The sequence below is a fragment of the Branchiostoma floridae genome, chromosome 2 (genome assembly GCF_000003815.2).
Source record: "Branchiostoma floridae strain S238N-H82 chromosome 2, Bfl_VNyyK, whole genome shotgun sequence".
NCBI lineage: Eukaryota > Metazoa > Chordata > Leptocardii > Amphioxiformes > Branchiostomatidae > Branchiostoma > Branchiostoma floridae.
Genome location: NC_049980.1, coordinates 10,536,367 through 10,557,613, shown reverse-complemented (window position 1 = coordinate 10,557,613; position 21,247 = coordinate 10,536,367). Strand labels below are relative to the sequence as shown.

The following is a 21,247-nucleotide window of genomic DNA, read 5'->3' as shown; positions in this document are numbered from 1 at the left end:
GGGTGGGACCTAGTACGGAACACACTATTTGACACATAGCTGGGCTTTCTACTTTCTGTCGTCGGCTTCTCCCAAGAAATTCAAATGATGAAAGTAACGCATACTTTCTAATCTTGACGCCATGACGTCTGTTAGAATAGGCGGCGTCGGACATATATCGAAAACATTATGTATCTCAAAGACATTAACCGCCTTGTAGGATGGTAACTATCTAAATAATTCTTGTAATCCAAACGACTTTCAACAATCACTGAAAGACTGATCAGATCAGATTCTATCATCAAAGTTGTAACGCACATTGGTTTATCGTCACCTCAAAATGTCAAAATCCAGGCAACACTGAAAAAGTAGCTATCCAGATCCCCGACATTCGGGGTGAGTACCATCGTTTTAAAGCCTTGTGGAAAAGTAACTTTGTAGTTTTAGGCAGTCAGGTGGCTTTCTACTTGCTGTCGAGGGGCTCTAGTATAAAATTCAAGAGATAAAAGTAACGCGCACTTTGTAATATTGACGCCATGACGCATGGAAATTAAGAATATACAATGTCAGATATATATGGAGACATTCATATTGCTTAAAGTCTTCTAGGAACGTAACTAGATAATTTTTGGCAATCAAATGGCTTTCTATTTTCAACCGACGGATTCTAGTATTATTCCAGCCACTGGGAATGACTTTTCCAGAAACCTTTCATTTGCTCATACTGTGTCTTATACTGAATTGCATGTCCACATTATTGGGTGGTGTGATTTTGCGCCACATTGAAGGATGATAATTGTCAAAAGTTTTGGCGTCCACACTATTTGACACATAGCTGGGACAAATCCACTCACTGGGGACATCTAGCGATGTTGTAGCAAACTGCTGTGTAGGGTCAGTTTTGCACTGGTGCATCATGGGAGTTGATCCTTTGACGTCACCAAGTAATGGCTGTCAACAAGGACCAAACACTGAGGAGGTCGCGGGGGAGATAGTCACGGTTTTCTCACATTTCCAAGGATTTCCACGTTTCTGGACGATAACCAGGTAAGCTAGTGTATAAAATACGCTTTTCTCTGCTTCTTCACAGTAGAACTTATCACGATCAGTGTGATTTTGTGAAGAATTCTTTAGATCTTTGCGTTGCAACGCCGCTTATCGCATACTTGGCACTCACAAAAAATCCCCTCGTGTCGGATCGCCACTTTCCCTGGCCGATCTGGACGTTTTCTCTCAATGTGATCAAAACGATTCTTCTTGACACAACCATGTAAAACAAATATCTATTTATCTACTGATCATATGGTCTTGTTTATGGCATTAGGAGGTGTGAAGTGAATGTGTAGTGATGGTGTGGGGGTTGGACCGGCCATAATTGGCTGTGCGTGCCCTTCTCTCACTGTTGCTATTGATTGTAGCACAATGTACACAAACCTATCAATCCCACCAGTTGCTATGTGCCCAACACCCAGCAAAAAACACCAAATATTTCATTAAACCCACAAAATTCTCACCACCAGAGGCAGTCAGTTTATCCAGACAGGTGTGTGGTTACCATCACCTGGTGGGTTACCTTTTATTTTGGGTGAAATCGAGACGATTTTGGGTGTAAGGGACAGGTAAGATAAGCCAGGTGTGTAATAACTGTCCCGTGGGACCGGCACCATTCATGGGGAACGCTTCAAATCCATCCTACTGCCTCCAGCAAGCTCAAGTCTAGAACAGGTATTTCTTTCTCATCAACTAGTGAGGAAAATAGTTCATTTCTGTGGTGAAATGTTTAGTACAGGTGTGTCGAGGTGTTATGTAAGGTTTTTAGCGTCGCTGCCAAGATTTGTAAAGGCTCTTCAAGACAAGTGAACCTTCGCTTGTTCTCGTCAGGCTTTTGCCCTGACATCGCCTCTCGGATTCCACTCTTTCAGGGGTTCTGTAAAATGTTAGCGTAAAAGTCTTTTAAAGACTATCCTTTGGTCTGCAAGTAGAAAAATCTTATTAGAAAAGAGTAGGAAAGTCTTAAGTTAGTAGATTAGACTGTCTTTTTCTGTAGTACACATGTAACAAAGAACAAGTGATGCAGTTTCTCCATTTCTTCTATACACAATTACATGTACATGGACTTCATAGCAAAATCATCGGTGACAGAATGTTTTTCTGAAACACCTTGAGTGTTTCCAACTTTTAAAAGCTTAGCGATAATCTGATGTTGTTGTTTGAACTGCAACACAATTTTGTTTTGCCTAGAAGGCACCCACGCCCGAAGTATTTATTAGTATAAATTAGGTTGATTAGTGGAGATTATCCATCTAATCGCAGTTCACATGTTAATTACCAAATGCTACAGTATAAATTACTATAATCCTGTCTGACAACAAAAACAACATTTGCTCATTCCCACAACACATGAAAGTATGTCATGCTAAAAGATTGTTTGAAAGATGCTAATTTGATCCAGGAGTCTAAACTAAAACGTAAAAGCTCTCGAGCTCTCTCTCTCTCTCTCAGAGAGGAAATTACTGTAATCAAATGAGTGACGGCTGCTCCAGTTCCTATGGCTTCACATTGTGTGGTTTCTTTTTATAACAATAAATGGCCACTAATGATTCTAATTTTCTGTATAATGCGGTAAAATAATGTTATTTACACGGAAACTGACAAGACATATTTCTTCCTGATGTTCTGTAGACAGTTGTCTAGCATCTGTTGTGTTTTTGCAAAATTCTCGACTCAATTATTTGGCTTGTAAGCAGCCCATTTAATATCTGATCATTATTGAATGTGGCGTGCTGTATTATGTAGAACTCAGGTTAGATAAGTCTCAAAGTTAACCATCTTCCTACCTCCTGACCCCATAACCAATACACATTTGGTAACAAACCACTACCCTAGCAGGCTGGTGGTTAACCAATGATCATGATTTGTAGCATTTCAGAATTTTCTAATTGCCTACTTTTACTCAAGTACTCCAGTATTGTCTCTGTCTAATGCTCAAAGGAAAGTAGGACAGGGATAACGGCAGCAGTGACAGTACAATGTTTACCAATTAGACCTTTTCAATGGTTGATTTCCACTTTTTATTACTGTACTATTAAATGTCATCAGATGCTGTATGTACATTACATTATTCACTGAGGTGTGGGCACTTTTTAACAAAAACCTCTGTAGACACAGCTGTTGATAATCGTACAGCTCCTACATTGTGCCTTTATTACTACCATAAACACAAGTTCACCCAGGTGTTAATTAACCCGCTCGAGCATGTGTCCCGATACATACCACACTGCCTGGGAACAATGTCATGTGCATGCCTTGTGTTTGGTTGGTGAAACATTTTAATGCACAAGTTTAGGGGCAGAAGCCAACCTCAAGTGCAATGTCGATTGACTTTGCGCCATTTTATTGAAATGTCCTAGTTGGTATCCAAGAAACTCAAACAAGCATATAGAAGTGGACAAAGCCTCGGCCCTCATAGTTCAGACAGTTTGGCTCCTGATTGTTTAAAGTGACCTATATGGGAAATCCGTAGGACGCTACTAGGATGGTTGTGTGTCGCCTTCCTAGTAACCAGTATTTAGTCACTCAGTAATACAGTATTGTAAATCTTGGACATTTTTGTGGTGGCTTTAATTTCATGGTTTTTGCAGTGACCTCACCACCACAAATGGATCTCCCTTATACTAGTTATAGTTTGAAGTTTTTATGACTACTATACTGCCGCAAGAATGTCATACTCGTTCTAATGTACAGAATCTGATCTTAGAAGTTAGATGTGTAGAGTTGTTTTTACCGAACAGCGCAAAAAACTCTTTTCCCCATTGCAAAAGTAAACATATGGCTAGTTGGGCAGCCATGGCTGTCTGTAGACAGCCGAAGAAATGAATAAATAAATAAATAAAAAGTAAACGAATATATGTCAAGATGGTTGTTAGTAGGAATAATTCAATGATGACGCAAGAACAAGTCCTTCACAAATCCATGTCTCAGTCACCAGATTTTTGCAACTAGGTAAGGGATAACAAATTACAAAGGGACTCTCCAAGTGTGTGTTTACCAAACAACTCTAACGGATACCGCCATTTAATTCCCATCACAACGGGGAACTAGATCCAGCCAGGCCATGTTAGAGCCAGCTGTGCATGAGAATGGACATAGGTAAGGCCAAGGCTGGACTAATATTGGCATAATATCAAATATCAATATCAAAATATCTCTGCCAGTATAAAGTGTAGGTGTGGAGGTAGATGTAAAATTTGAACGAGTAATTATATGCCTAACCTGTTTTTCTGTAACATTGACTCCTACCTGAAAATATATCCTACTAGCTACAATGTTATCTCTTATTTGGATGGCACTGACAGCAGTCATACATTGTACCTACCTTCCCTTGGTTAAACTTTAACATGCGTTTTGGACAAACGAAGTTCTTTAAAAGTTTAAACTTACAAAGTGAAAGACAGTGATATTTTGAGGATTAAAATTATTTTGTACCATTTTTATTTTGTACCTCTAAACGGAAATCTTGGCTTGTATAGTGAAAGCCAAAAGCTGCTCTCCCCTAACAAACCTGCTGACATGAACACCTGTTTTGTCCTGGTGTGTTGTTGACATTTCTAAGGGATCCTACCAGCCCTCATTTGCATAGAAGTATTCACACCAGATGGCACAAAGTATTGATTATACTGTACTGTATATCTTGAAATGTTTCGTTTGGTTTTATTTTTTGTTTTGTTTTTGTGTGAAATGATGACACCACGAATATACACTTCTATCGTATTACCACCACAATATTTTCAATGTTTTCAAAATGTTGCAGTTTGTAACCACTGTCCGTCGACTTGATATCCATTTCTTTAATACCCTGACTTTAAAAACAACAGATATAGGTTACTTCTTGGATAAAGATGAACTAGCATTAATACTAACTTTTGTTGTGAGGACCAGTAGAACTATGTGAATACACGTTCAGTTGACAATTTGGATTCCCCCCTTTCCAAGGATTTTGTCACACTTTTACCGGCCCTATACTTCCTTGACACTATCCCTAGCCCTGTGCCACTTACTTAGAGTTAGATATTCACACTTAGCCTACTCTTGCGTGAGAAGGTCTGTGATGGAGCACTGTGGATGGATTATTAAATCATGCATGAGTTTAATGTGAAAATGCTGTTACCTGTATTTACACTTACAACACAACAATGTGCTGTGCGTCACTAAGTGTGCATCTAAAAAATAGCAAATTTTGCTTCAGTTAGAGTTTGATTCTGTCACTTTTAATGATTTGTGTAAATGAACGTTTATGATATATAGATATGAGAACTGCATTATTTATAATGATGAGGAAAACAGACAATTAACTGGATAGTGACTGTTTGAGTTTTATATATAGCTGTATTGCAGCAATGCCAAGTTTTGCAGGTGATTCCATAATTGAACTGTACATTTATGATATCAGTTTGCGGTAGAAATATTCTAACATCAGAAAGTACTCTCTATATACGCTGTTTGTTAATGTCTTCATAAATTTAAGGGAAATTCATATATTATTCATGGCCTTTGGGATCCTATTACGTATAACCTGGGATCCTATTACGTATTAGAAGTATAAATATAATACAGACACAAACCTGTACAAACCACTGTTTTATCTGTATTTTCAGGAAATTGACAACAGAATTTCTGCAACGTTGAAAATGTTTCTACGACTGGAAACCCGCAGAACTTTCATATAGATTGCGCCGGTTGTAAACGTGACGAACTGTCGCTGCGTCACGGACCAAACTTCTCAGGAATTCACCAGGGGGAGATCCACTCAGCGCCTTGTGCACGGAACTTTTCTTAAGGACGATAAACGTCGCGCGGGAGAAAATCTGCCGCCATGAATCGATACCAGCTGATGAAGCAGGTCGGAGACGGCACGTACGGTAGCGTACTGCTGGGGAAGAGCACCGAGACCGGGGAGATGGTCGCTATCAAAAAGTGAGTTACGCTGTTTTTCTGCTTAGCATCATTGGATTTAACTAATAACAGCAATGAAATGACTTATCACATGGTTTGGCTGTCATAAAGTCTTCACCAAAAAGGCGTTTTGAAAAGTTGTGAGTACTTCTGACATTGGTAATGTGAGCAGGTCAGCCATATTTTAAACTTAATATGTTCTGACTCAGAGAAAAAAGCCCAACCATAACAAAAAGTTTGTCTGCTGAAGATAGATTGCAAGTTTCTCGTGATTTCAAGTCATCCCTCCCCCATACTTAGTTGTATGTTTAACAGCAACACAAATGTGCTGTTAATGTTTTTACAGTTGGTTGATCAGTATTGAGCAAAAATAGGTCACCTCAGGTGCTGACCAAGGCCGCCATAAAGGTCAATCGTCATGATGGACATGCTGTCAGATGAGACGTGTGTTCTGAGACGTGTGTTTGCAGTTGTAAATGTTTGTTTCAGACAAGCAGAGAGAAAAATGTGCCAGTTTTGCCATCTTATTATCCAAAGCCATAGTTAGCACTCCAGTCTGTCTAGATTACACAAGTGATAGAAATGTGATTTTGTGACCTCTCTTCAGACTATGTATTGTAACTTCAGCTAATCAGCCTAATGGATATTTATGCACAAGTTTGTTTGTAGAGACAAGCTGTTTTGTTAAACTAGAGAGACTGGACTTTAAGCCCAGTGGTGATATACTAGACAGGTAGTTCAGCACCTGAAGGTTTTTTTTTCTTCAATACAATAAGAGATTTAAATCTCCCCTTACAAAACATCAAGTCTCCTGATATTTGCTATACTGTATTACATAAAGCTGATTTCTTTCATATGCATTATGATGTTTCATAAAAGGCTATTTTTAGTCATTGAAACACGTCACAGCTGTCAAATGAATAGGAAAAAAATCATTATTGATTTTAGTTATAATGTTAGTTTCTGAAGCATTTGGCACACAGTTTAAAGGTGTACTTTGTAACGGTACATTGTACAATGTATGACCAAGTACATTAAACCTTTTTTCCCACAGGAACTTGACCTTTATTCAAAAGTCTGAATTCTTTGTTAAGGTTAAAGTTCGCATTACTGCTGAACTAAAATTATTATACTAGATCTACTGTTTGTTTGTACATTTTTGCAGTGTTCAAATTTTAAAGTGGTAGCATAATCATCATGTAATTAAATGAGGACATCTTCAATACTATTTTTACTTTGTTTCTGCAGAATGAAGAAGAAATTTTACTCATGGGAAGAATGTATGAATCTTAGAGAAGTCAAGGTGAGTGTTTTTAATGTTTAGAATTTTTCACTTATGACTGCAAAATCAATGCTTTCAATGTAGCTGGTAGTGAGATATTAAAAAGTGCAAAATGGTACTCATGTCCCCATGCAGTTGAAGTTTGTGTTCTTTTAAAAATCAAGTTTTATGTCTCATAATTAAAGCATAACTCTGTTGTTTTCTTTTCAGTCTTTGAAGAAACTGAATCATGCCAATGTTATAAAACTGAAGGAAGTTATCCGGGAAAACGACACTCTCTATTTCATCTTTGAATACATGAAGGAAAACCTTTACCAGCTAATGAAAGATAGGTAAGTGTCCACAGTGTGTTCAAAGTTAGTGGTGTCATGGAACATATCAATGGTGTTATGTGGTAATGTAGAATCAACCGTTCTGTAAAGGTTCTGTAAAGTAAAGGTAAATGTAATCCCATAGCCTTTGCTTTTAAAGTTGTAGAGGCAGTGTGCTGTTATCCACTATGTCAAGGGTAAGGTTTTGGAAGGTGGAGCACATCCCTCTCCTTCCATAGCCTTTCAGTTTTACATCCCCAATGAAAGTCAGGTCCCCATTTTTGCACCAGAGTGGAGTGAGGAAGGTTGTGTGAAGAGCCTTTCCAAAGGGCACAACATCAGTGGCATGTCAGGGGAATCAAACCCAGGACCTCTGGGTTCTGGGCCAAACACCCTAACTGTTACACCAACACGATGCCAAGAGAAAGTATTTTGAGAAAGTATGTAGTAGTTTCCACTCTGCAAAAGTGAATTAACAGACTGAACTGCATAGAATTTGTAGCGTTGGAATTTGTAGTTTTGGTCTGTTTCACTGTCAAAGAAATACCTGTTCATACCATGGGAGGTCTGACTCTGAAATTCCTTTCTCCCACATTGTTTTTCTATTGAAAAGTGAAGCATCCTTGGCTCAAGGGTACAATGAAGAAATAACTTGTCCTTGCCAACGGGACAGACTGTTTACTTTTGACGGAGTGAAGGGCATGGAAGTATGGCCCGCCTGTCACCATCGATACATCGGTGGCTCTATGAGGGGGATTAGGTAGAGCAGAAGCCATTTGTTGTTTTTAGACGTCTGAAAATGTTTCCCACCTTTGATCCTCTACTCAACAAATTGGCCTCTCCTGCTGATGGGGCCAAAGGTCAACTACAACAAGGATGCTGATTGGTTTACTCTTTGATGGGTGCCCCGCTATGATTGGCCAACACAAAGAATGTTGACTTGTTGCCCGGGGCAACCATAAGGACATAATGGTATTTGTACCTGAACAAATAGAAGGGGTTTTCTTGGGTGGAGGGTGTGGATTCAGGGGGACCATGTAGGCTTAAAGGGCGAATACAAATACGAGTGCTGACGAAAGCGTCAGTTCTTAGCCCAACAATTCACTTTAACCACCCAATATAAGTCCCATTTCAGTGGTGTCTACACCTTTAGAAATAGGAAACTTTTCAAGTGGAAGAACTGAATGAGGTATGAAGTTCAGTCAAGTGAGCCAGAGTACACATTCAGTGGGAGCTAAGAAAAACATGGCAGGGTTTTGTTGGCTTTTCTCCTGATTGATTGATATTACCCGGGTCATGTTGGCCCAAGCTTAAACCTGTCTATTGGTTCTGACAGACTCAAATTAATGTTCTTCCAGCTTTGGGAAGATAAAACCCAAGGTAATGAGGAAATACCACCATTCTATTGCTGCACACCATCACATACTTAAACATCCAGGAAATATGATCTGGTGAGAGAACTGCAGTTTACCCTGGCTAATAGAAACAGAAAACTTGTGCACTAGTCACAACATCAGCTGCACAGTCTGTCACATTGCCAAAGAAAATTGGAATAAAAATGGAAACATTACAATCTGGAAGATAGACTGTTATATGAGGCACTCTAAATCTTGACATATTTTTTTAACCTTTGTTTTTCAACATCTTCTCATGGTTAGAACTTTATAAATAAAAGTGTGCACTACAGATTTGTTTCAGCCACAAAATCAAAAGACAGTGGAACTGTTAATATAAGTACCTATGAAAATAGATGAATTTACATAAGTAATATTACATTTACCTCAAATTTGCCTCCTATCTTTAGCTTCTCTGATTACATAATAGCTTAACCTTACATGAAACAAAATCACATTCATAGAGAGTGTAATGAAACTACATGTAATGTTTCTTTGTTTTTCAGGGACAAGTTATTCCCCGAGTCGGTGATACGGAACATCCTGTACCAGATCACACAGGGGATGGCCTTCATGCACAAGCACGGCTTCTTCCACAGGGACATGAAGCCTGAGAACTTGTTATGTATGGGACCTGAGCTCATCAAAATAGCAGACTTTGGACTGGCTAGAGAAATCCGCTCCAGACCTCCGTACACAGACTACGTATCAACAAGATGGTACGTGTTACGGTGTTGAGATAACATTGTCGTAACATCAAGCCTTCAGGATGTTGCGTGCGTCACGCTAGTTGGCACAACAGATGATATATATCAGTATCATAATGCGTCGCCAAGGATTTTATATATATACAGTATGTTTAAGGGGTGTGGCTTCTTTCGCAAATATTTTATGAAAGGAAAAGTGAAGGAAAAACATTGGCAAAACATGTCTTTCAAAACTGGGGACTTATCACTGTTGGGTAAAATGTAATCCATGTTCCTGATGTGTGTATCCATTGCTGATAATTCTTTACTTAACATGCATGGGAACGTGTGATAACGTAATTCACGTTTCTGACACGTGTAGCAACCAGTGCAATCATGTAGTCATTGACTTGTGTAGGTTTCAAAAGTGTCTAAATTGGACCAGCTTTTGGGCAATAGGCTTTTTCATTTGCAGTTACATGTATTGTACATTGTATATACCAGTGGTTTGCTTTGGTGTGATAATGCATGTAAGGGCAGAATTATTTTGTCACAGTTTAGAAAGAATGTATTGAAATATGAGGGAATTTGGTTTTTGTTTGTGAATTTTTGGCGACGCCTGATTGGCGAGCCTAATAGTATAGTGAGCGACCATTTGCAAAGAATTCTAAAAACTGTACAGGCATCTCAGGAATTTTTTTTCCGCGCATCATGCCGCGCATCATGCCGGACTGAACCATTACCTCCACGGGTATGCTTTCCAGACGTGTGCACAGCAGTGTATTCTCGCGAGGCGATTTTCGATTGATCGCCGTGCAAAATTGAGAAAAGCCTAGGACTTCAGACGTACCAGAATTGTAGTATGTAGTATGGTGGTCATGGAAATGTAAACATTTGAAACAGGGGATAAAGGATGGTTGAAATATGTTCCTCGGAAAATAACCCGTGAGTCGTGGAAATCACTTCCGGGTTTTGCCGCGCATCATACCGGACTGAACCATTACCTCCACGGGTATGCTTTCCAGTACCAGGTACCAGGGCACATATACGTGTGCACAGCAGTGTATTCTCGCGAGGCGATTTTCGATTGATCGCCGTGCAAAATTGAGAAAAGCCTAGTACTTCAGACGTACCAGAATTGTAGTATGTAGTATGGTGGTCATGGAAATGTAAACATTTGAAACAGGGGATAAAGGATGGTTGAAATATGTTCCTCGGAAAATGACCCGTGAGTCGTGGAAATCACTTCCGGGTTCGTTCGTTTGGAGTTTGGAAAGTTTGGTGCGGCCTTCTTCACCTTTGATATCTTTGTTTCAAAAATGCAAACTAATGCGTGAAACAAGCATTGTTTGAGCTTAAATGATGTATAACATGTGGGGTTGTGAGATAGCGATGTGATAGTTAACATCGCCATTAAAGAACGTTATATTTTGGGTAGCGTTTGTATGTGTGTCTGTTTGTAGAAGACCACCATAACTCTAGAACGCCTGGATGGATTGTATTGATATTCGGTATGTGGGTAGGTCTTGTTGAGACCTGGAAACGATTAGATTTTGGGTCCCCTAGCGGCCTGTTACGGTACTGCAGCGGAACTTCCTGGTTTGATATCTCGAGTTCTGAACATGTCGCGGCTATGAATTTTAAGTTGTAGACAGCTTTTGATGCCGTGAGTAAGTGGTATAGGTTTCTGCCCCCTAGCGGCTTGTTTTAGAACTGCAGGACAGGTGTAGTGTCAGACTTTGAAAGGGAATAACTCAAGAAGGGGTTGACGGATTGTTATGATTTTTAGTATGTGGATAGGTTACGTGATGCTTCATATAATTCTATATCAATTATGCAGATTGGAAGCTAATTTGCATAATTGATTGGAAAATCGTCTAAACATGCTCAGTTCAATTATAGGACCATTGCAACATGTGACCTTTGTAACTTAAAAAGAGAATATTGATAGATATATATTGTGCAAAATAAAGACCTAATTTGCATAATTAATGAGAAAATGCTTTCATGTCATTGTGGTAAATGGCGGGAATTTCATACTTGTAGCATTTGGAAGTTATGTACAGGTGAACATCGTTGAATATTGATTATGCAAATGAGGTCCTTATTTGCATAAATTATCAGAAAAAGCGACAAAATCCTCCTTTCTTAACATATATTGCGCACGTCTGTTTGGTGAAGGAGATGATCAAGTTATATAATTTATGCAAATGAGAGCCTTATTTGCATAATTAATGACGAAGGTATGGGGTCGTGGAACTCTAGTTCAACATGTGTGACTTGCTCTAAGTGGTGCGCCGCATCCGGACCATGAAAAACGGCCGTATCTAGAGGCGTAAGTGCGCGTATGACTCTACATCAGTTATCAATTCATAGCCGCGTAATAGGACACTCAGTCAAACATATAGCATATGCAATTTAAAAATAGAGAAATATAGATAGACATAAAATGATACAAATTGTTATCTAATTTGCATAATCATTGAGAAATTGTTATAATATCAAAGTGGTTGATGATGATAATTTCATTCTTGCAACATTTGGCAACTACGATATTTGAACGTTATTAGACATACATCAAGTAAATTAGGGTCTCATTTACATAAATTATTAGAAAATACTACAATAGCTTTCTTTGCTAAGACTTTGATAATTCTAGCATATTGTTATTTAGCTAGAGAAGATGATCAACTGATGATATGATTTATGTAAATGAAGGTCTGATTTGTAAAATTGATGAGAAGCATTCACATTATTAGTTCACCCTTCACTCACAAGAGAACCCCTTTTGACAGCAATCCTCTCTAAAAATTAATCGCCAGGCGAATGGAATACGACTATTAAAACCCATTGATAACAACAATCCTTAATATATAAACAATAAAACCGTCGCCATGGCAATAATTTTAATTGCCACACTTTTATTAGTTGTTTTTCTTCAATTCTTAATTCTAAAAACAACAATAGAAGGATCTTAAATCTGTAGTGTTGTATTAAAACTGCTGAATTTACACTTAAAATAAGCTGCCATTGGCTATGTATATCTCATAGATGGAATTCAATCCCTCGTCAATACACCATCCTCATTAGATATGCAAATGTAGCATCTTGGATTTGTTATAAACATTACTTGCCATTGTTCAAGTGCAATTGATATGCAGTTTTCAATCCCTCATCAGTACACCATTCCTCATTAGTCATGCAAATGTATGTACCTAATTATCATATCTCTCCAACCAGGTACCGAGCACCAGAAGTATTGCTTAGATCCAGAAACTACAGCTCACCCATCGACATGTGGGCCATCGGCTGCATCATGGCAGAGCTGTACACCCTGAGACCACTGTTCCCCGGGAGCAGTGAGGTCGACGAGATCTTTAAAGTCTGCCAAGTTCTGGGCACGCCTAGCAAGGTACAAGATTTTATCTTTGTGTTATATCACTGAGAGTAGAGGCAAGCAAGATAGGGTTTGTTTTTTTGTGTTAAATCAAAATTGTAAGTTGAGTAGACAGTTGACCTATAGTTCTGCTTGACCTACTTGTCATTTGTTACCTGCAGTCTGATTGGCCAGAGGGTCACCAGTTGGCAGCGGCAATGAACTTCCGCTTCCCCCAGTGCGTCCCGACCAACCTGAAAACCCTCATCCCTAACGCCAGCAATGAGGCGATCCAGCTCATGAGAGACATGCTACATTGGGACCCTAAGAAGAGACCAACAGCAGCACAGGTAGGGGTGCTTTTTTTTACTGACTTAACAGTATAATTGCATGTGTCAGACACTACATTTTCATAGATTTGTGTTGTATTTTTGTTCTTCATTTCAAAGTACAAAAAATCTTTATTCGTACAGTCTGTTGTGACTTGTAAGATAACCTAGTAACATTAGTTGTTTTCATTGACGATTGTGAAAAAATGAAATGCCAGTTCACCTTTATCCAAGAAGTAACCTATATCCGTTGCTTTTTGAAAAGGGGTATATTAATAGGGATATTATGTTTATGGACAGTGGCTTCAAACTGCAATTCTTTTAGACTACTGCAGTTTGAAACCACCGTCTGTCGACAGGACATCCCTAAAAACCCAGTATCTAAAAGCAATGGATATAGGTTACCCTGCAGATAAAGGTAAAGTAGCATTAGATCAGTCTTTTTTTTCAATCTGGAACTCCTAAAAAAGAGCTCTGCCCTATGAAAGTTTTACAGCATGTAAGTTTATATGATTTAGACTCTAAGTCGTGATGACAATGTTATTTTTCAGTCTCTGAGATACCCCTACTACCAAGTGGGGCAAAATCTGGGACCCAAGATGACCCCGCAGCAGCTCATCGCCCATCAAGGTGGTGTGTCCCCTGCTAAACAACCCCTAAAGGAAATCCAACCTCAGCAACAACAACAACAACACCATCACCATGGCGCTGATGTCACACTACCAGCAGTAGCCAATCAGAAGCAGCCAGAACCGGTGGCCCCAAAGGCTGCTGGGAGGAAACGATGGGGGGCGCAGCCAGCCGACAGTTTCGATGATTTAGATGACGAGTTCGACTTTCTGTCAAGTTACTCCAAAAAGGTTAGTCTTTTAACAAGTCTTGTACTCTTCTTTCTTTTACGAAAAAGAAGGAGTATTGATTTGATAAGATTGCCACGTTTGACTGGGAGTGAATTGTGTGATGATTTCACATTGTTTTTCTGCTCTCTCTAGAAAATGCTACAGCCTACAGTGAGGAAACCTGTCTATATGAAAGGAAAGGTGTGGCCATCTCTTGTGCTGCACTCTTCAAATTGGTTTTCTTGGCACAATTTCATGAGAATAGCCCTTGTTTTCAGTGTTGTTTGAGTTTGGAAAAGTTTACGGCATGCACCTAAATGTGTGTGATTCTGTAACTTCCTGAAGATTTGGTTTCTAGGTTTTTTTGTCTTGTTGCACGTTGCGGCACGTACAGTCCTGTATCCTTGGAGAGGCACTCACCGAGCACACTGGGACTTGTCATGTACGTTCAAAGGGACAGAGCGCCTTTGAAATGCATACATGTAATTCCCATAGCTCTCTATGAAAGGATGTATTTTGTCAGTAATTGTTGAGAAACCTTTGATTAGAATTTTCAAATACAATTCAATCTGTTACAACTGGAGATTTACTTTGAAATGAAAATTGCTCAGAACCCATTCTCATCAGAGGCATGTTTAACAATGACTGGCAAATACATCCAACATTCGTACAATGTACTATTGCTTGTACGCTTCTTTTCTAGCTTACTGCTGGCTATTAACCAGGGATGCCTGGAGTCATCGGCCACCTATCTATGTCTACATCTTGTGAACATCCTTTCCAGTTCATGTAGTTGAAATCAGCCGTTCTTGGTGGCTGTACTTAATGGTTGTTAAGATGAAACCCCCAAGACAGGTTTACACATCCAAAGCCCCGGCAGACGAAGCCTGCAGACATCCCTGCAGTTTGAGCATGGTTCTGGTGCAGTTGATCATATATCACTGTTTTGTATTGTTGCACTCTGGTGGCATATTCCAGGCTTTGACGTAAAGGAGGTATCTCACTAAAGCTGCAGTATGTTGGTGTTTTTGCTGCATCTGGACAATTTGACAGGGTGCTCATCCATAGAAAACAAATCTATTTTTTACGCTTTCCTCTTTTGTCGTACATTTTGCATGATATTCTCATTTTAAAGCCAAGAATAAGGCAAATTCAATTTAACGTGCAGGGAAGCCACCAAAATACCACAGTCCAGTGAGATACCCCTCTTAAACTGATACTACAGCTCCGGTGACCATAATTAATGTCGCTCTCATATTTATCACTGTATGACATCAGCTTTTTGTCTTGGTGTTTCTTCAGCCCTCTGTTCACAAGAAGAAAGAGGACGACTCTACGACCGAACTGGACTCCATTTTCGGGAGCGCCAAGCCCTCGGCGATACACGTCAACACGAAGCAACAGCCGCCAGACTCTGGAAGGTCCACCACCAGGTCATCCGCCAAGCAGCATTACTTCAGACAGTCCAGATACATGCCAGGTATGGTACTGATTATTGCTTCAATGACAGTTGTACAGATTTTTATTTCAGTGTGAGCTATCTGTCTCATCCATGACCACAGTTGCAATATGGTACAGGAAATATAGACTAGAGTGAAGTATAAAATATAGACTAGAATGAAGTATAAAATATAGACTAGAGTGAAGTATAAAAGTTAAGACACAGCGGTTGACATAACTTAAACAGCTCTTATTTGCATTGCTGACATTTCACACATGTCCCAAAGAAACTCTTATGCCGGGATGAAGAGGGCATGAAATCTTAGTCCAACCAATATGGTGAGACTGGAAACAAAATCTCCATAGGATTGACGAATAATTTAGCTATTCCTAAAAGCCCAGGTGTGTTTGTTACCTATCAGAGTGTCTTCTACACATTGTGTTGGGTTTGTTATCTTAAGGGCTCATCGTTTTCACTCCTTGACCCAGTTTGGTCTAATCCAGTCTACCTGCTTGTTAAAACCAGGTGTGCTTAAGTACCGGTCACCACAAACCCACACGATCTGTGTTGGCCATGATATGGGTGATTAAATAGCTCTCTAGTTGTCTTGACTTGTCGAGTATCGCTTCAACTGAGGAAGTAGGCCTCAGTAGAGCCAACCTTTCTCTCGTTTGGTTTTCTCAAGCAGTGGAAACAGCTCTTAAGGTTTTGATGATTATGTAAGTCAATGAGATGCAGCTGTCCCATGTGGGTAACAGTCAACAATTTTACAGAAGTGGTTAGTGTGGTGTACTTTACCATAGCATCAGGTCCAATTCCAGAGCTTTACTACTGCTGGTATAGGTCCAGTCCTGCACCTGTAACTGTACCTGAACAACTTGACTTTGATGATGACTGAAAAATTATGTAACAGATGATTTATTTAGATTCGGGTATCTTATCCAGAAAAACCATTATTCGTTTAAACGTATCTCTAATCAAAGATGGTGTTGACTTCAATGCCCCTTTTTCCAGCACTAAGTTTTCATCTTTGTAGTAGAGATATCAAGTTTTAAGAAACGAGTTTTAAGGCAATGCAGGTACAGCACCGGTACATTGGTGTTCCATCATCTTTGACCTGGTACATGAATTAGCTTTGCACACATCACTGAAAAACTGAAAAATTGGTACCATACAATAATAGAAGATTAAATAATAGCACTCAAAACTGATTTTTTTCATCCTTTATGCCTTGTTACAGGGATGAACAGTACAAAGGGGAGTGCCAGCCAAGAAGCCAGCCTGTTTGGAAACAGCCCATACCAGAATAAGCCTTCTGTCACTGGCATGAACGTCAACAGAACCAACTACAATGCACTTGGTGAGCCCCTCAGTGCGTACGGCAGGGTCCCCTTCTTAGGTACAAGGAGAAATCATCATGTTGGCATGCGGTGGCTTGTCCTCAGCAGTTTGTTGTGCACTGCATGGAACAACAGCATGATTGCAGCTTGTTAAGTCTATGCCGTTAGGAAAATTGAAAGCGGTGGTCCTTTAAGTTTAAGTGTCCTGCATAATTTCAGAGCCATTTTGGATTTGAGGTCATACTTGTATCTTGATACATACATGTATATCACTTTAAATGTCATGAATTATCATCACTGGTTGAAATCATCTGGTTTACCCAGTCCTACTTTGGTAATATTTTAGAGGGTATTTTGAAGAACTTCTGTATTCCTTAGCTTCAGCTTATGTCCTGAATGAAAAGAGTATTACGGGTAATTGGGTAAATTTGCCAGCCACTTGTCTCAGCACTTCAAAATATAGAAAAAAGCCTTTCTTTACGCAACAGTTTGCACAGTTCTTGCCAGCCCCGTTCTTTTTTCTTCAACTTCACCATGAGACACTGCAATGCAATATAGTACCATATGTATAGCAAGGAACAATTTCCACCTTAGCACTTCCTTATAAAACTCCATATCTAAAGGCAAAGGCAGAATTCTGAGTCTTTGTAGGGAAGAGTATGGCACAATAAATGGAAATGAAATAAAAGGCTAACGATTCCCCCCCCCCCAGGTGGTGCAGGTTATGGCCGAGACAGAACGTATGATGGTGGGTACATACCATCTTTCAGCAAGAAGGAGGTGGGGTCAGCTTCTCAAAGAGTGCAGCTGCCAAACAATGCTGGGACAAGTAAGTGGACTAAATATCTGATTTTGTTCTCCCACGATAAAGCTTTCAAATTGGTAAATCTATGGTGCATAGTACTATTTTTATCACATCAAGTTAAAAAGTGGCATGTTCTGTTGCTGTTTTTACATGTATACCTGTACGTGGGAAAGTGCTAATTACATTGTTGAGATGTATAGTACTAGAATAGAAAGCCACTTCTTTGGACTGTGTTTTCCCTCAACATTTGCCGATGTGCTCCTACAGATTACAGCCAGTGGAAGACGGCTCGCGCCCAGCCAGGTACGTTCACCTACCAACCAACCAGGAATCCTTCAGGGCTCCGACACGTCAACCCCATCAGTGGGAGAACAGACTGGGCCGCCAAGTAAGTGCGATCCTAATGATGATACTATGCCATACAATATAGTGTCCCACAAGGATGCATACTAGGACCTCTCTTAATGAAAACATTGCACAAGGTGATATGTGATGGCCATATGGTATAGGATGTTGTTAATTGTTGTCAAGAGGTTAACAGACTGCATCTAAAGGTGCTACAGAATACCTTGTACAGATTTGTGAATCCCACAAATACATCACTCATCAGCACAGATGCAATATACTAGTACTCACCCTCTTTATCATTCCATCCTTAATGTGCATCTCGTCTTAACTTTCAAATATAAGCTTTGAAACAAAACTCATTGTTCTGTCACTACCATACTTACATGTACATCCTTCCCAATACCAGAAATTTGAATAGGCTAACATTGGCATTATTTACACCCCAATTTCAGGTATTGTAGAGGAAAAGCAACATGAAAGCATGATGGCATGAATAAAGTCCGACAAGTTGTAAGGAAATATTTGAATTTGTACGAGGTGTACTTCTTGCTGTCACCACATTGTATAATTGGGGACAATGCATGACATTTTTGGTGCATAACAATTGGACTATGTCAGAAAAAACAAAATAAGGAACAGATGGACAAAAATATTCTTGAAATCAAAGGAAAGAACACTGTACCCTATTTTGTTCTTTCTGTGAATAGCTCCTGTGATGTGAGTTGGGTTGATAATGATATAACTAGCCACAGATGTAGTGTGTGTAGCTTCCAGTGTCAAAAGTATCTGTTGAATGGACATCTGCTAGTAGAAAGTACTTGTAACAGTTGTCTTTGTTTCTTGCTGCCAGTTTTTCAAAATCTTTTTGCATTGGTGTACACTTGAACACTGACCACACACCATTTCTGTGATGGGTTGTACAGCATTTTCTATATGTGCACTATCACATCTTTCACACATTTTCATATGTTTTAACTGAACATACTTCCTTGTAAGGGTACACTATCCACATTAACTTCATTCTGTTGTCTGGTGTGTAAACATTTACTTTATTATGTGTAGTTGTCTTTTTACTCTATTCCATACCATGATATTGCCACTGCTTCGTGCATTTACATTTGTGCATCTTGTAGTTTGTACCAGTTAGTAATGCATTTTGGTACTGAATCAAAAATCAAGGCTTCGACCCATTATTTTCTGTGGTTTCCTGATGTATGAATCAGACAAGAATGAAAATTGCTGCACAAAGTACAGACAAGGCACAACCTCAGGATCAGGCTTCAAATACCATTCTGTGTATGTCATTGTTTTCTGGCTTGGGCAGAGGTTGGAAGCAAACTCCAAAAGTCGTTGTTTTTTTACATTGTGCATGGAAAACAGTGCAATGTATACTCAACTTGAAACTTGTTTTTTGTTCCATTTATTCAGCTGTTTTCACCCATTTCTTACTGACAAAAAATAACATCAGAACCTCTGCAGATGATACAACTTTGCAAGTTTTTATCTAAACATGATGTTTTTCTGTATGTTTCTGCAGGTATGGTGGTCATCGGTAGCAGGACCTGGCTAGTCACCCTTCCCCCATGACACAACTTAGTGCAGTACAAACATGTATCATAAGCAGTCGTGTGAAAAACATTTTAGCAATTTCATCATAAAGGTATCATCTCAATTCTTAATTAAGCTAAGTTGTGAGAGTCCTCAACATTTGTAGTTAATGCATAAAATAAGTTGTTATGCAAAATGTGCTTCTCAAAATGATACCTAAAGGGAAAATTATCTAAGAATCCAAAACTAAGTATGATATTGAGACACAAAACCTTTGTTGATTAAGTGATTTTAAGCATGCCACATACGTTGTGCAAACAAACATGTACATTGTGGCAGAAGCTGTTCGAAACACATTGATAGTTCACCTTAAAATCATATTCCAGATAACTTGCTCCGATGTTATTGTTTTGCTTAAGCTAATATGTGTATGTTTCCAATGTGTAAATTGTGGATCACTCATTTCAGTGAGTAATGTTGAAATGTGACTCTGAAACAGAAATAACATGGTTTTATTGAATTCTGTACATTTTCAAGTAACATTTTTAGAACTTATATTCTCCAGGCAGAGCAGATCTTGTACAGTTATATAGAAATGTCATAAGATGTAGTGCCTCAAAAGCAGTTGTACGTGTGAGTTGCACACATTTCACATGAAAGTTGGAACAAACGTGGGACCAGTTTTTACATGCGAAAACTTAAACATGCAGCTATGTTTGTAGATGTACCCATGTTTTCCTGTAAAGATTCTCCCTCTTCAGAGTATTTTCGTCTTTCCATTAGGAGATGCATGTGCTAAAATGTATATCTAGCACATGATACCTTGTAAATGCATGATGATATAGTGTAATATGATGTTAAGGCTATTGAAGAATGTACAAGTGGAGACTGACTGTAGTTTTAAACTCTTGACAAATGTGTAATTTTACACTGTGCAATAGATCGTCACCAGAATCCACCTCACTGTATTGTGTCTTCAAAGTTGTAAATGAATATTTTAACAGACTTCTTTTTTGCCCTTTTTGACCATAAAACTTAAAAGTAGATGAAAATTTGTGATGTAAATATACATGTACGTTCACAGTACAACTTGTTTTTAAATGTTGTAAATTTCGTTGATAACATGGGGTTATACAGCTATACTTTGTATATCCTCCACACTGTTACATGAACATGGAATACAACGAATGTCTACCACAGCCCTAGAATTGCTCATGCAAACGTGTAAGAACAACATTACCAGTTTGCTACATCTATGTATTTCTTAAGTGGATATCTCTCTGAAGCTTTGGTACGTTCGCAGTTTTGCTGCGTCTGAGCAATTTGACAGAGCACCCAACTACTTTTAGCGCTAAAATCAAATCTTTTTACGTTGTTGTCTTAGTCATACTTTTAAGTTTTGCATGATATTTCCGATTGAAGGCGCAGCACTGCTGCCAATGTGCCAAAACTTCAGAGGGATATCAGCTTTACTTGTTGGAGGAAGGTTTTACTTCTAGTGCTTAACCTTCAGCCTGCTAAGGTAGCCACTTCACACCGAATTTGTACTAGTTATGTGGCTAGGCAGTAGGAAGAGGGTTATGCCCACGTTCACTACTGGCACACTATACACAAGCA

General features: G+C 39.1%; 1 protein-coding gene across 4 annotated transcripts; it reads left to right on the top strand.

Annotated features, from left to right (window-relative positions):
* Positions 1–847: 847 nt before the first annotated feature.
* Positions 848–19,858, top strand: LOC118409379 (serine/threonine-protein kinase MAK-like). Of its 4 annotated transcripts, none has more exons than XM_035810367.1 (15): positions 848–1,026; positions 5,634–5,952; positions 7,180–7,234; positions 7,424–7,545; positions 9,425–9,637; positions 12,845–13,016; positions 13,163–13,330; positions 13,861–14,169; positions 14,302–14,349; positions 15,451–15,628; positions 16,830–16,949; positions 17,642–17,758; positions 18,002–18,122; positions 18,535–18,592; positions 19,620–19,858. In XM_035810367.1, the coding sequence occupies exons 2-14, from the start codon at positions 5,852–5,854 to the stop codon at positions 18,557–18,559; spliced, it is 1,749 nt and encodes a 582-aa protein (XP_035666260.1). In that variant the 5' UTR covers positions 848–1,026; positions 5,634–5,851; the 3' UTR covers positions 18,560–18,592; positions 19,620–19,858. The 4 variants fall into 4 exon arrangements, with proteins under 4 accessions (XP_035666260.1, XP_035666258.1, XP_035666261.1 ...); XM_035810365.1 differs by having other exon boundaries at positions 16,830–16,988; XM_035810368.1 differs by lacking the exon at positions 14,302–14,349 and having other exon boundaries at positions 16,830–16,988.
* Positions 19,859–21,247: the final 1,389 nt, after the last annotated feature.